At 32.1% G+C, this 17,370-nt stretch overlaps 1 protein-coding gene across 1 annotated transcript; it reads left to right on the top strand.

The window, feature by feature from the left end:
- Positions 1–3,426: 3,426 nt before the first annotated feature.
- LOC134696720 (uncharacterized) lies at positions 3,427–8,027 on the top strand. Its single transcript, XM_063558644.1, has 5 exons — positions 3,427–3,818; positions 4,395–4,586; positions 4,926–5,096; positions 5,523–5,607; positions 6,271–8,027. Exons 1-5 carry the CDS (start codon positions 3,673–3,675, stop codon positions 7,315–7,317), a joined length of 1,641 nt encoding a protein of 546 aa, XP_063414714.1. The 5' UTR covers positions 3,427–3,672; the 3' UTR covers positions 7,318–8,027.
- The last annotated feature ends 9,343 nt before the right edge of the window (positions 8,028–17,370 follow it).

Here is a 17,370-nt window from a genome sequence, read left to right as displayed (position 1 = left end):
AAGGAGGAGATACATTCTTTATCATATGTGACACAGATGAGTTTTGTCATTTGATTTTGCCATGTGATTAGGGACTTTCCGATTTGATTTTCCTCTCAGTTCAGTATTTTTGTGATTTCACTTTTTCCAATACAATCGCCTTTCTTATGATGGCGTTCTTCAAAAATTCAAAGTGATATCTACAGTTTTAACACTATGAAAAAAGAGCTGAATGATACCAAAGAGACACTGTACACTTGGTTCAATACCTTGTAAAAAGCACCACTATGACAACCATGAAAAGAAAAACATACTCTATATCGTATCATTGAGTTTTCTTAAAATTTTTACGTCACAGTGTGCGGCAATGGAAAAAGTGTCTGTATTTATGTCGTAGAACAATATGTTGTTTCCAGCAAGAGAAAAATATTTCTAATTCATGATTTCTACGGAAGCGTACAAATGTATTAGCGCAACACATTTTTTAAAAATTTGTATGCCCCACCTACGATAGTAGAAGGGCATTATGTTTTCTGGTCTGTGCGTCCGTCCGTCTGTCCCGCTTCAGGTTAAAGTTTTTGGTCAAGGTAGTTTATGATGAAGTTGAAGTCCAATCAACTTCAAACTTAGGACACATGTTCCCTATGATATGATCTTTCTAATTTTAATGCCAAATTAGAGTTTTTATCTTAATGTCATGGTCCACTGAACAAAGAAAATGATAGTGCGAGTGGGGCATTCGTGTACTGAGGACACATTCTTGTTTCTTCCTATCGTATAACGCAAAGATAGAAAGAAAATCAAAAAAATGTGTGGCGCTAATACACTTCCGTACATTTCCGTAGTTTCTAATGTAACATTTCATCTGGTGGAACCTGAAATAATAGCGTTAATTTAATAAATTGACATGCAATGGGAGGCAAGTCAAATTAGGAGTCTGTAAAATTGTCCTGTGAGTTCTTTGTTTTTTTTATTTATTTTTACAGAATTAAATATATCTAAGACATAATGTGATTGACAACTAATACACATGTATTATAACCAGATGAGTTATAGCACTTGTCATTGAAAATCGGTTCATGAAATAAAAAAAAAAGTATGGTCTTGAGGAAACGATGATAGTCTGTCGGAAAGGGACGATAAATAGCTGACCCGTGTTAAGAGAGAGCCACATCTCTTGCACGTTAAAGACACCCTTGTAGATTTCGGAAAAGAGTAGGCTAATGCCGCTACAAGGCAGCACTCGCACCCGCAAAGTGGAAAGGGATTAATATAAGTTGCAAAACTTGTTTCGCAATCCACTATGAATAAATATGTTTAAACTAAAAAAAAAATGTTGGTTTAAATTTTATTCTTGAACTTAGTCTGTTATTAACAATGGCGCATCTACCTTTTTCGATTTCTACCGCCCTTTTTATGCTCGGGGAGACCGAAAACAGCGTTTCTTACATTCTTGTTATACACATGGGAATAGGCTCATTCAGTATCCAACGAACTCTGATAGGCCACACTAGAAAAGGACTCTTTACAAGATACCAAATGAAACTTGTTTTACTATATAGGTTTTGTTTCTTGTTGAAACCGCACGATAACCGGTACTTATAATTGCTAACATCGGTGTACCATTTAAAGTATACATACATGTAACTGTTCAAGAGTATAAAAGGGCCCGCTTTTACGACCATTCTAAAAAATATTCACACTTTAGGTCAAGTTTCAGTGAATGAGTCATGTCACCTTCTTTCCAAAATTTTGCTTACAGCTGTATTTGAGTATCGAAAAAAGTAATGCATTCCTCTCTTTTATTTTTTGAAACATCATCTAATGTAGAAGTCCATTTGTTTTGAAAGCAAACAAAAACGTTGAAATGTTAAATCTCCAAATGCATAGATTTTTCTCTCTCTGAAAATTGGTATGATGTTGCCAAATGAATTTTCATCTGATTGGTATAATATTATAATACTATATTTATTTGCCGATCTGTAACCGGTAAAACCTTAGTACTGAATACGTCAAAATTACTTTTAGCCAGAACAGTATTTGGCAAATGCATACAAAAAGTCAAGTCGTGAAATCGGTTATCATTAAAGACTTTAATCAATGACAATTCACAGAATAAAAGGATTTTTTTGATTTTTCACTTATAAATGGTTCAACGTGCCAAAGTTGTATTCAAAGTTTGCAGGTTTTACGTAGCACACTTACCGTGCTCCCGATTACCTTGTTATTAAAGAGGAACGCCTCAAAGTTCTATAAATAGTATAGCCACGACAATGCATTTTAGGTAGCATTTTCACAATACTTTTAATAATTCACATTTAATTCCCATTTTTTGTCTGTTTAAAAAGGAATTAATTATGCATTAAGCATGAATAAATACTATAGGTTACAGAAATAAGCACTACAAAAGAAAATATAGTTTCATTACCACTGAACTAAAACTTTCCATCGAAGGCCTAATGAAGTTAAACTTTAACAAATACATGTATAAGTCAAATTACAAGCTTCAGCAATGAGCCAACGGTCGATTTTACTTTAATCAAAAAGACCCGAAACATTTGACTTTAACTAGGGGGTGGGGGTGGGGGGTGGGGGTGGGGGTAGAGTTAAAAAAATAATTTTAGGTTAAACACTGAAAAGTAAAGAAAATCAGAATCATAATCAGAATATTCTTGTTGTCGTCTGTTTAAGGTGGTACCTAACACTACAGGGAGATAACTCTTTTCTAACGGACAACATAATTTGAGTCAGTGAAGTGTTTTAAATGTTCGATGCAATTTCAAGCGTTTAATAGACATAGATACAATGTTGACAAAATGACGCCGGTCAGCTGTAAGACTGAAGAGGAATTTCTGAAATTTTAAACACTTACACAATGAATAGAGAAAGGAACAAGTCTGGCTTTTTTATCAGAAACAAATCAAAAAAATCGAAAAGGCATTCTTTTTTTAAAAAACTGAATAATGACCGTAAAAACACCTCTCATCAAAACGCAGATTTACTAGACCACAACCAATACACGCACCATCTTACTGACATTGGTTGTGAAGTGGTTGTAGATGAATTGATTATAGATTCTGATAAAAACAATACATGGATGGAGGGCAGGAGAGTTGTAGAACTAGATGTTTTGGCAAGGGAAATGCACTGTTGTCGGTGTAACTTGCCATTACATTTATCTAACACAGTTGGTGAGAGGTAAACACAAAAATACGTTTCAACTCTGACTTCAGCAAAATTCAATTCTAGAATTTACAGAATCTCACGTTTCAGCAAATAAAAAAAGTAGAATAAACTTTTATAAGCAATATAATTTTTTTAATAAATATTAGTTAAATTTACATACAGTGACCTCTTTATCCTTTGGTTCATAACATGATTGAATACATTTCAAGTGAAATTTGGTTTCAAAAGAAGAACTTGTATGAAGTAAAGCCCTACTTATATTTCCTACAATAACCTTGCTCAGCAAAAATTTTTCAATGCACTACATAATTATGTTCATATATCTGAAATATTGCACATTCTACATAACAAATATATGCAAATAACAGTATTCATTCAGTATCACATTTGGTTCAGGCAAATTTCAGAACAGGTGAAGAAAGAGTGAAAGACTGCTCTTTTTTCATGCATCCATAACAGTTAAATTTTGAAAAATATGCAATGGTATGAAATTTCTATAATGATCACATGTTCTTTTATTTAGTGATACATGCTGACAATGATTCAGCTACCACTTCAAAATTGAAAGTTGATTTTGAAGATCTTGAAAAAAGAGATGACCAGAATCATATGAAAAAGGGCTTATCAAAAAGTTTGCATCAAATGTCTATAAAGTAAGCTATGTATCCACTATGCATCCAATGCTACACTTTATTAATTAACTATAATTAAACAAAAACATTTTTTTATGGATCAGATTTGAATTATAATCCTAAAACAGAATTCCTGAACCTATATACATATAAAAAAATTATGTAGTATGATTGCCAATCAGACAACTCTCCACAAGAGACCAAATGACTGAGAAACTGAAAACTGTAGTTTACTATATGGCCTTCAACAATGAGCAAAGCTTAAACTGTATAGTCAACTGTAAACGGTCTGAACATGACAAATTTAAAACAAACTGCCTAAATTATGCACAAAATAATGAATGAAAAAACAAATTTGTAACACATCAACAAATGACAACCACTGAATTGGATACTGTCTTGGGACAGGCACATAGATACAGAGCCTGGAGGGTTTTATGTTTGTTGGTGTAATTCTCTGGTGATATATTTGAAAAAAAAATTGACAACATTAAAAATGCTTTCTCATTTGATAAATTAACATGAATAACATAAATAACATTGTTATTTTTCTTGTTAATTGAAGAAACCGTGGTAAATAACTATTTCAATTTAAAGGTACAAGGAACTTAAACAGGATGATACCAGAGAATATATACTAAGATGTTTCATGTATGCAATTACGGGAGGAACAACTGAAGATGATATAAAAGTGTCTCTAGACAGAATTGTACCACATATATTTGGCAATCATGACAGTTGCAGAGAGGTCACTTGGTGTAAATATGAGGAGGATCCACTAAATTTTAAGTAAGATTCTATGATTCAGACAAGGTACTAAGTATCCTATGTAATATTCTAAATTACCAATGAACAATAAACCTGCTTTACAAAAAGTCTAATAAACATGTGAAACATTAGTTTTATTATGCGAACAGCATAATAAAGACTCTTTCTGTAAAAAGGGGCATCAGATATCCGGGAGTCTGTATAACTATGTAATAAAATCCTCAAACATGTCTTATTTATCATGTTCCTGTTAACCTTTAAGGCTCTTGCCAATTCCTGCAGTTTTTTCTGACTTTCAGCATTGTTTGGCTGTAGCCATTTATTGTATATGAATTAATGTTGTATGCAATACAATTATAGGTACAGGAGTCTTCCAGGTGGTAATCCACTTACAAATGAATCCCTGAAAGAAGAACTATTGGTATTGGTATCAAAATATACATCTCGGTCTAATGCTATAGCAGAATTAGGATCAACACAGGCAAATGAAAGCTTCAATCAGATGGCATCTTCTAAAGCACCTAAGTCAAGGTAAACACACATATATATGTATACTGAACTAGTGCATTTATAGTCTATATTCAGTTGTATACTTAAAAAGGTATCCTGGCTACCTACCACTAAGTTGTCTATGTAGAACCAATAGTTTTAAACTAGTTATTTGTAACCCAGTGATACAATCCAAAATGGAAATGGGGAAAATGTCAAAGAGACAACATCAAAACAAAAGAGCTCATACAAAATAATTTTATATTTGCCAACATCGAACATGTATTGTCTATATTGATCAATAAATTTGATAATGTTAAAAGAAAAGCCCACAATGCTTTTTAACTCAGGTGATAGATTACTCAAACTGTTGGCTCTTAGAGTCTCTTATATTGTATGACATTTAATCTAATATACATTCGGCATATCTTTTTCTTCCAATGAATGTATAGAAATTGTATATTCCAGACATTATGGAGGATCATGTTCCCTTAAAAACAGACTATCTGCTGCAGTTCTTCAAAAAAATGAAGGCTATAGCTACTTGCCTAAGGTAAGATAAAACTGTATGTGTATTTATGTTTATTTTTCTTTCTGTGTTAAACACATCTGCCTTATATGAAAAAGAAGATGTGGTATGATTGCCAATGAGACAACTGTCCACAAGAGATCAAAATGACACCGACATTAACAACTATACTAGGTCACCATACGGCCTTCAACCATGAGTAAAGCCAAAACCGCATAATCAGCTATAAAAGGCCACGATAAGACAACGTAAAACAATTCAAACCAGAAAACTCACGGCCTTACGTGGACGGGTACTTATACATCTTAGATTATCTAAATAAATTGAGTCTATACAAACTCTGTATTATTTTATGTCGATATATTAGCTGTCCTCAAAAATCATTTTAGCTCAAACTCATTGTCCACTTAACACAAAGGTTATAAACTTGATTCAAGTTATCCATGTAGCAACCTTATGGTTGTAATTTTATTTTATTTTGTATAAACATGGCATTGTTTTTGACAGGAAATATTAGATATTGATCTCAATTCTGACTCGGCCAAAAGCAGTGGTTTTTTTTTGTCTATACCATTCTAACCACTTCAAATATCAAAGATTGTATAATAGTGATGTTTTTAATATATAGCTTTATTGTTAAATCTTCTTTTCGTCCTCATTGCATTATAAATCAATTGTAATTTTCAGGTTAATGAGGCTTCAAATCTGTCTCCTGGTGACTTTACCACGTCTTTGACTTCAAAAATGGATGCAAAAAGAAAAAAAAGAAAACAGACATCAAGTAAAAAAGAATTTAAGAAAAGGAGGATTTCCTTAAAGAAAAAAAAAAATTTAAACGAACGAAAAAGCAGTGTTAAAGAGGGACCAACCTATGAAACACAGCTTGAAATGAACATTGATGACACTGTAAATCCTCCTCATATTCCTCAGCAAATCATAATTTCTGGATCAGAAAGCAGAGTTTTCTTCGACCTTGAAACTACTGGTTTAGGAAGGAACAGTGGCATTACACAGATAGCTGCTAAAAGTGGTGATAATGTATTTCAGAGGTATGTAATTCCAATGGTTGACATACAAATTGAAGCTAGCAGGGTCACTGGAATTACATACAGCCAGAGTACAAACATCATGTATGTTCACGGAGAAAAGGTGGAACCAGTTTCTTTACATAAAGCAATGTTAGATTTTTTAGAGTTTTTATCTATTTTAGAAAAACCTATTTTAATTGGTCACAATATTTGTAATTTTGATATACCTATTTTAGTCAGAAAACTTAAAGAATTAAATTTATACATAACATATTGCAAATTAGTAAAGGGTTTTGTTGATACTTTAAAGTTAGCTCGTAGAGTTATTAACAAGGATGAGGTTGTGAACTTTAAACAACAAACACTGGTAGAAAAATTTCTTAATATATCATACTCTGCTCATAATGCTATTGAAGATGTGAAGTCTCTTCAAAGTCTTTTTGATGTAAAACTGTCATCTTTTTTTAATAATGTTGATGTGTATTCGCTCATGTATCACACTTGTGTGGAGTCTTATACAGAATTTATCAAGAAAAAAATAATAACAAAACCAGCAAGTGTATTACTGGCAAGACATGGTGTTTCTTTTGAACACGTTAAGACTGTACATAGCAGGGATAAAAAGGGTGTGAAATTTTTGTTTGAAGAATACCAAATTTCACAAAAGATTGTGAACGCCATCAATACTTTTTTGGACGAAGAATAAATAGAAACAATATAGAAACTACAGGTACATGAAATGAACATGGTGTTGTACATTTGAATCTTATATTAAAAATTTACCAAAAAGTGACATTATTCTGTCAGTATTATATGTAATTTTGAATTAATAGAAATCTAGATATTTATGAGTATTTTTTATGAGTAAGCTATAAACACAATGAGAAAGTGAAGCAAAACAGCATTGATATCATTATTTTGAAACCTCTGAATTCAGTGTAAATGATCAATATCTATGTGATGTTAAAATATCCATACAAAATGTTTATTTTTTATACTACGTTATACCATATATGCATATATGTTCCAGGATATCAAGTCTTCTATTTCTTAAATGAGGCTTCCTAAATTTTTCTATTTATCTGTTCATGGACATATAATATTTCCTATATTTGAATACATGCTGTAGTCCATCAATTTGTATGATTTTTAGGAGACAACAAGGGTAAGAGACTAAGTGTAGTTCCTTAAAAATGTTATATTTTAATGCATTTTCACTACAGGTCTGTCAGTGATATTACAAACTGTGATAATAAGAACTGTTAAAGTAAGAACTGGGATTAAGAAACTGGGATATTAAGAATTTATGATTAAGAAAATGTGACAGTAAGAACTGTGATTGAGAAACTGTGATATTAGGAACTGTGATAGTAAGAACAGTGATAGTAAGAACTGATATTAAGAAAATGTGACAGTAAGAACTGTGATTGAGAAACTGTGATATTAGGAACTGTGATAGTAAGAACAGTGATAGTAAGAACTGATATTAAGAAAATGTGATTTTTAGATACTGTGATAATTAGAACTGTGATTAAAAAATGTGATAGTAAGAACAGTGATAGTAAGAACTGATATTAAGAAAATGTGATATTTAGATACTGTGATAGTAAGAACTGTGATTAAAAAATGTGATAGTAAGAACTGATATTATGAAAATTTGATAGTTAGAACTGTAATTAAGGAAATGTGATATTTAGATACTGTGATAGTAAGAACTGTGATTGAAAAATGTGATAGTAAGAACTGTGATTGAAAAATGTGATAGTAAGAACTGATATTATGAAAATTTGATAGTTAGAACTGTAATTAAGAAAATGTGATAATAAGAACTCTGTGATGTCAATATACTCAATGTTATTATTGTAATTATCTTGAAATTATAACTATATTGTATCACATTAAAAAATGTTATTGCTGAAAATAAATATTTCTATGTCTTGCATTTCTGTCAGATTTTTTTTCAGTTCAGGATATGCTTAATCAATGATTTGTCAACATGGATGCATGCATATTAAATCAATAGCATGCTTGTCTATTGTCTTTATTGATATTTTCCCCATTTTTGTCTCATCTGCTCTAATTAGTCACTTAAAAAGATTTGCAAGATATACCAAGGGGACAGCAAACTCATGGATTGAAAATAGACCAAGAACGCCATGGCTAAAAAAGAAAAATACAAACAGATAAACAATGGTACACAAAGTACAACATAGAAAAACTGAAGACTTAGCAAAACGAACCCTATTAAAAAATGGGGGGAGGGATCTCAGGTCCTCTGGAAGGTAATACGCATAAAGTGAGACATGAGGATTTCTTTACTGTATTGCATACACTTTTATATGTTTCACACTTTTTGACCAACAGCCACCAAGTTTGATGTCACTGTAGCTTATGGTGTAACTAGATATGGTAAATCAATAATAATTGATGTGTAAATTCATTGTAAGGTGAATATATCAGTCTAAAATGTGTCAAATGACCTTTGTTTCTTTTGTTATGGTCCTGTCTTGGTCATGGGCAAGTTTCAGTAACCAGGTCACTTTCTTTTAAAGAGCTAACTTTTGAGAGTTAGCCTTAGCTCTATGTTGAAGTCTGATCAATAATTATTAACATTGACAGCATTTGATTTTGGATGAAGATTGAGTCAAGAGTTGTATCATACTAGATCAAATCCAAAACAGTGTGGTCCTGGCCATTGATTGGCGACCTAAATTATCCCATTGACTGGGACAGATTAGGTGAACGTTTGTCGGTAACAATCACTACTCACTATGTACTTGTGAAAGACATTGAATCTGTGGGGTCACCAAAGGTTCTCAACACCTAACAAAAGCAATTCGAAAAACGAATCTGGAATAATACGATGTGTTGATTTATATCAATAATAGAAATCAAAACATAAAGGTTATTCCTGAATATTTTTTTCGAAATTATTTAATTATTAAAGGCGTTAAGAACCTTTGGTGACCCCACAGTTTAAATTCTATAATAAGTAAGAAGTGAGGTATGGTGGTTACAGACAAACGTTCACCTAATCTGTCCAAGTCAATGGGATAATTTAGGTCGTTAATCAATGGCCAGGACCACACTGTTTTGAATATGATTCTATTGTTACATGACATAAAAATAGGTTTGCCACAACGGCAGTCCCAGAAGTTTACAACAAAATACCGGTGTTGAGACTAAGCTTTGGATGAGATATAAAGAATTGATATAAATCAGCACAGAGGTTTACTTCCTATCTCAGTTAGCCCCAATAATCATGACAGACATAAGCCATTGTCATTACCTAAAACCAATAAATGTATTCTAATCTGAAGAACAAATTCGACATTTGGATAAAAAAAAATACTAGTGATACTGACGATCCACCACAGAGTAATATAAATAGAACCATACCAATAGTAAGCAAATACATATAAAAAAGTGATATGATTGCCAATGAGACAATTCTCCACAAGAGACCAAATCGACACAGAAATTAACAACTACATATCACTGTCATCACTGTACGGCCATAAACAAAGCAGAAATGACAATATAAAATAATTCAAGCAAGAAAAGTAATGCCCTTTTTTATGTTATATAAATAAACAAAAACTAATATGTAACACATAAATAAACGACAACCACTGAGTCACAGGCTCCTTATATCATGTTCTCAAATCTGGATATCATCTCCCATTTAGAAAAAAACACGTGAAAAAATGAACCTATTATGTGTTGCTCTCCTAGCTACAACATGTATCAAAAACCAAAGATGTAGAACATGTTCTATCATAATCATTTGGCAACTAATGTAATTACTGTCTCCCCATGTCTTTATTGAACATAACAAAATATCAAATAAATAACACTCCTAATGCTCAGATCGGTTGTCACCGTGCAACACAGTTATTAACACCATGTAGGAAAAACATAGAACTCTTTTTGTCATAAGACACTGTCAAACATCCAAACATACTATCCACACTCATCTGTGTCCACACTTGTTACAATTATCAAATTAAAAGTGAAATAAAGGAAAAGTTAGTAATCATAAAAAGTTCGTAACAAATATAAGAAATACAAATGAAGAGTTCTTAGAATAGCGCACGAATATTGACTTGAAACGGCATTTTCATGTGATGAGTGACAAAGTACGTCGATTGATTGTTTTTTTACCCTAATGACCGCTCCGATTTCTGTTAAATGTACAGAACATGAGTGCAAGTATGGAAATTATGAAGTTTTAAGTGATATAACGAAAAAGATTGATATTTATATAAGTTGGTCATAATTACATTACATAAATACAAAGTTTTAAAGAAAATGCACTTTTACAGACTAAAAATGGCATTTTCAGGGAAAAAAGGGGGGATAACAAAGCGTGGTTGGTTAAAAAATTCTAAAACTTAAACAGTACTATCTAGTAATGTTCCTTGAATAGCATGTACTTTTTGAGGGAATTTAAACGACACATTTTTTCTACATTTTTGATTTCTTAAAAAAAATAGACATTTAGCCATTTCATTTTGGGGTCTTATTCTTTTGAATATTCTTTTTTTCAGCTCTAAATTTTACTAAAACTTAGAAAAAACTCTTAAATTTCAGGTTAATTAGCTGAAACTAATCCCACTCTAACGAAATGAGGTAAATTATTTAACAATTTTATTATTTTTTACTTCCAAAAAAGAAAAATAGCCATTATCCACTCTTTACGCAATGTATGGCTATATCTTCGATTTAAGGGTAGGTTTAAACTGAAAATGTGCGAAAACCCTTGGTTAGAATTCCAATTTTTTTTTTTAATTTTGTAGGTTATATCAGTATGTTTTACCCTAAAAAAATTCAAAGAAATTAAACGACAGCAATTTTTTGGTGTGACCTGTTGGGTACCACCTTAACCACAATATATTTTTCATCAAATTGGGGATCAGAACGTTTTGTTTATGAAAATACCGTACCCCCTTATTTTGAAGTCAAATGGTCGTTCCCTAAATAGAAAACAAATAAGATATTCAGAAACAAACGACAACAGCTGTATTACAGGCATCCGACATGAGACATGGCACATACAGATTGGGGCGGGTGTGAACATTTTTGTAAGCGCAAAAACCTCGTGCCCCTAACATCATAATGCTTATGATGACATACGTATTTATGAAAAGTTTAAGATTCATGATTTATCTATTATCTGTTGCCCATTTGACCTATCTGTCAGTAGCTACACGTACTCTCAGAACTGTATATTAACCGTGGTATATTGTGCCATTTTTGGAATTTGATGCGACTGTCATGCAAGTGAGGGGTTTAGCTACGTTTGTACATGTAAATGTAGCTATAAAATCAGGTTAATCCACCATTTTCTACCTAAGAAAATGCCTGTAAAAAAATCAGGAAAATGACAGTTGTTATCCACTTGTTTGCAATTGATGTGTTTGAACTTTTGATTTTGCCATTTGCTTAGGGACTTTTTTAACATGTAAAAATACCCTAGCACGTCCGACCTGCGTTTTCGTGAGATGTTTTTTTTTCTGCTTTGTATATCAATCTGATGAGTTAAATATGTTACATGTAGCTGGAGTCCAACCCTCCTATAACTTGTAATAGTGGTGTAACAGAGCAACATACTAACTTACTATAAAAATCAACAGATCAACAGAGAGATACATGCAGAAATACATCTAACAAAAACATAAGAGTGGACGTGGCCCGGTACGTGTACATCTTAACAACAAATGACACTAAGTATACAGATTTGAGAGTACTCCCAGTTAAAGAATGCAAATATAAACCCGAAAAAAATAGATCAATATGCACTTCTACACCTGTTCAAAGCTTAATACATGTATTTATTCATAAAAGTCAATCAGGTTCGATTTCTTTTGCCATTTATGGGTGCGTTTGATGGGTTGTCTAAATCCATCAAAGTTGACATTTTAGTCAATATATGATCATTTCATGACTTAAACTGGATTAAAATATGGAACGTTTATCTTGTTTAAACTAAACTATAGTACACTCTCAAAGACACACATAAGCACGTTGAGAATGATAATACACTTTTTGGTCAAAGGTGTAGGTGTGTTACAAATAAAACAAACTAAGACAAATGAAAACTATGGACTATGTTATTTAGTGTATATGTTATCTCCTGTGATATTTGACACTTACTTTATAAAGCTGTCACCTATTTGTTCTTGATCCTTGAATTTAATCATATCTAATGTTCTTGATCCTGGAATTAAATCATATCTAATACAATGTCAGTCAAATAAAAATATTTTATATGTCATTATTAATTGTTATTGGCGACTTTTTTCAATGTTTAATTTTAATGAAGGTCTGGATTAGAACCTCCGTTTCTGTATTCTTTTCAAGTTATATGTCACGTCATTTCTCTTTATTCTTTATATTGCCCCCTATGTTTCTCTTCTCTTTATATTTAAGCACCCTTCTTTTCCCTATTCTTGATTTTGTAACTCAATTTTTCACACCTCTCTATTTTGTGGTCCATTTTCCTGTATATTTTTTTCTCTATTCTGTTTACCCCATCCAGAATTTACAAATACAAAACCTATAACTTTTAAATACAAAATGGTTTACCACACAGACATACAGACAAATTACGAGGTCTCAGTTGTACATTTTGTAAACAATTATAAGGACAAGGTTCTGGATTTCCTTGGGTCAATCAACTCTTTTAGTTAGACTGTCAGGTATGTAATTGCCAATTGAAGGTAGAGAAATCAAATTGAAAAAGCTAATCATATCCGTACAATACACTGGGGTAATTCTACATGTGAGAACTGATGCGAAAATTATAATCCTTCCGTTATCTTAATCCGTAATAACCTGGAACTCTTGTAAATTTCAAAAGAGGCGTTTGTGAAAGTTATGTAAAAATTATTAATCGAAAAAGAGATATAGGTTACAGAATCACGTATTTGTCCTTAAAATTGAGAATGGAAATGGGGAATGTATCAAAGAGACAACAACCCGACCATAGACAAAACTACAGCGGAAGGTCACCAACAGGTCTTCAATGTAGCGAGAAATTCCCGCACCCGGAGGCGTCCTTCAGCTGGCCCCTCAATAAATATATACTAGTTCAGTGATAATGAACGCCATACTTATTTCCAAATTGTACACAAGAAACTAAAATTAAAATAATACAAGACTAACAAAGGCCAGAGGCTCCTGACTTGGGACAGGCGCAAAAATGCGGCGGGGTTAAACATGTTTGTGAGATCTCAACCCTCCCCCTATACCTCTAACCAATGTAGAAAAGTAAACGCATAACAATACGCACATTAAAATTGAGTTCAAAAGAAGTCCGAGTCTGATGTCAGAAGATGTAACCAAAGAAAATAAACAAAATGACAATAATACATCAATACATAAATAACAACAGACTACTAGCAGTTAACTGACATGCCAGATCCAGACTTCAATTAAACTGACTGAAAGATTATGATTTCATCATATGAACATCAGGCACAATCCTTTCCGTTAGGGGTTTAGTATCATACCATCATAACATATATGAGAAGAACATAACCAGTGTCATGCCAACAACTGTTTTTAGAATAAATGTGTTTAGTTCCGACGCAAAGACCTTATAAATGACTCAATATTAACGCCAACATATGCAATCTTTAATGACTTGACAACAGTATCGTAATTATATCCCTTCTTAATAAGTTTATTCAAAGGTTTTGTAAGTTTCTGAGGTAAATACTGACACCTTTGTGCTTTATAAAGAATATTTCCATAACCAATTGGTTGTGAACTACCTGAACGTATAAGAAGTCTGCATGTTGAGCTATACTTACGAATGATGTCTTTATACCGATGATAAAATTTAGTAAATGTTTTGACTAGTTTGTGATATCGAAAACCCTGGTGTTATAATTTTTCAGTAATACATAAATTTCTCTCGTTAAAATCTAAAACAGTGTTTCATACACGAGCGAATCGTACAAGTTGAGATATATAAACACCGTAAGGTGGTCCCAAGGGAACGTCACCATCTAAAAACGAATAATTAACGATAGGAAATGAAAAATCATCCCTTTTATCGTAAATTTTAGTATTCAGCTTTCCGTTAGTGATATAGATATCAAGATCGAGGACAGGGCAGTGGTCATTTTTAGTATTAGCTTTATTTAAAGTAAGTTCAGCAGGATACATTTCATTAATATACATACCGAAGTCGTCATTATTGAGAGCCAAAATATCATCCAAATTTCTAAAAGTATTATTAAATTTGTTTATCAGATGTTGTTTTGATGGGTCTTTGCTTATTTCGGTCATAAATTGTAACTCAGACCAATACAAAAAGAGGTCCGCAATAAGTGGTGCACAGTTAGTCCCTATTGGAATTCCGATAATCTGACGATATACGGAATCCCCAAAGCGAACAAAAATGTTATCTAGTAAAATTTCAAGGGCATATATAGTATCAAAGCATGTCCAATTAACATAGTTTTTTTGTTTATTGCTACTAGATATATACTCAATTGAATGGAATCATATGAATGTTCGATTGTTAATTTCTTTTAATGTTTTTGATTCATATTTAATCATCCCAGTCAGTGAAACGAAAAAAAAAGCACCCACCGCTAAAGTAGTGACCGAATTGTTAGATCATGACACTCAGTCTTTGACTACAGACAACACAGGTGAATCCTTATCATCTTTGAATCAATACTGAGATCATTCATCAAATGCGCCTGTATCAATTAAAGAACAGATATTAAACACTTTATCTGCTGGACACAATGTTCGATTATTCAAAATTTGTGTTATTTTATTTGCGAATCTTTCAACAGTAACGAGTCCAATCATAATTAAACTGGTTAAGACGGAAAGGACAGGTTTAATTGTTACATTGCACTATGAACACACCATTTCTTTGACGAGTCGTCTGATATATTATTCCATTTAGCCATCATTTTTTGTTCACTTTCTAACTCATATAATAGTGTTCGATTTTACTTAATATAATCGTTGTCGCTCGCACAATTTCTCTCAATCATTTAGTGAATGTCATCTGCCCATTCTTATTATATGTCACTATGAGGTATGTTTAGAGTGATACTGAATCTGCAAAATTTAAGATTATGAAACTTTTCCTATTTTAACAAAACGATATTCTAATAAGAACAGATGAAAAGATAAACATTTATTTATTACTTCTATGCAAATCAGATGCAATCCTTTCATATCAAATGTACTAATCTTGTATTATTTTTCATATCCATTCGAACCAATGGTAATATTTTGGAATCTTTATGTACTTACATCAAAACGCTGTTTAATGGAATTACCGTGAATTCATCATGCTTTTAAATACCTTGGGACCAAATCGCTGCAAGACACCCTTCATACATACTTAAAAATTGCATTCTGCACTGACAATTATATCTTGGCGTGTATCGTCATACAAACATACCTATTCGAGAGCTCGCCCTAAAGGTATCGCGTGATTATCAATAAAGACGTGTTATAGAGTGTATTGGATAAACACTTAATATCAAAGTACACAAACAAGCCAATAAACGGATAAGTTAAGTAGTTTGTTTATTTCAGGCGAAGATAATAAGTCATATAAATTTTTCCCCATGCAGATAATAGTTATCAAATGTACCAGGATTATAAGATAAACTAGGTAATATTTATCCGGAAGTGAAAACGAGATATTGATACAATAGAGTCATATGGTAATTTCATTGGTCTTTAGCCGAGATGATACACTTTCATTGATAAAGTTAATAAACAATATAGTGAACTTCGGTTTGTTTATAATAATAATATAATATAATAATATCAAATTGCATAAAGCAATACAGCTGAAGAGTGAAATCTACAAAGTGTTTCTTCATATGCGACAATGATATGCCTTTTCGTAATGCGGACTATGCTATTGTTACCTTTATTTTTTCATCCCTTATTTTATCGATTTTGTATTTACATTGTATCATAGATCAAATGTAATTGTTCAATATATGTTCACTTGTGTCTTTTGATTGAGTTAAACCATTTTAATTGATATTCAATATTGCGTCTTTTTATTTTGTGATTTCAAATTATTGTTTCAGAAAAGGATGAAGGTTGGTACCTATCGAAACGTTTTATCTCGTGTTCAGTTCCTATCGTTTGTTGATGTGGTTCATTAGTAATTATCATGTCTCGTTTTTTTGTATAGAACCATTGGTTTTCTCGTTTGAATTGTTTTACACTAGTCTAGTAATTTTAGGGCCCTGTTTAGCTTGCTGTGTTGAAGATCGTACTTTGACCTATACTGATTTAATTTTACAAATTGTCACTTTTACACTCATACCAACTCATCTTATAATATCTATTTAGAAAATTAACATTTCGAACGAAAACTTGCCAGCAGAACACAACAATTTTGTTGTTGTTTAGTCCAAAATATATGGCTAATGCATATGTAATATTTTGTCTTTTGCTTTAACCATATGAGTGCACAACATTTTGAGTAATACAAGTATCGGATGCACAAAATAATCAATCAGCATAAGGATCTCATCTCATCTCAAAACAATGTGTCAAGAACATTTAAGTGTTACATCTATCCATGTTTCTGTATTAACAAGGACTCACACGATTGCTCAATAAATAAAAACTTGGAAATTACTTCAGCTTATTTAGATCAAAAGACCATGATACACTATGATCAGATGAAATTCAGGATGAACAGTGATTAATAAGAAGTTATGGGCAATAAAGTTACTGATAGAATCTTCGTCGA

This window comes from Mytilus trossulus, chromosome 14 (assembly GCF_036588685.1).
Source record: "Mytilus trossulus isolate FHL-02 chromosome 14, PNRI_Mtr1.1.1.hap1, whole genome shotgun sequence".
Lineage (NCBI taxonomy): Eukaryota > Metazoa > Mollusca > Bivalvia > Mytilida > Mytilidae > Mytilus > Mytilus trossulus.
Note: the sequence above shows the minus strand (reverse complement) of the source record. Positions and strands in the feature narration are given on the sequence as shown.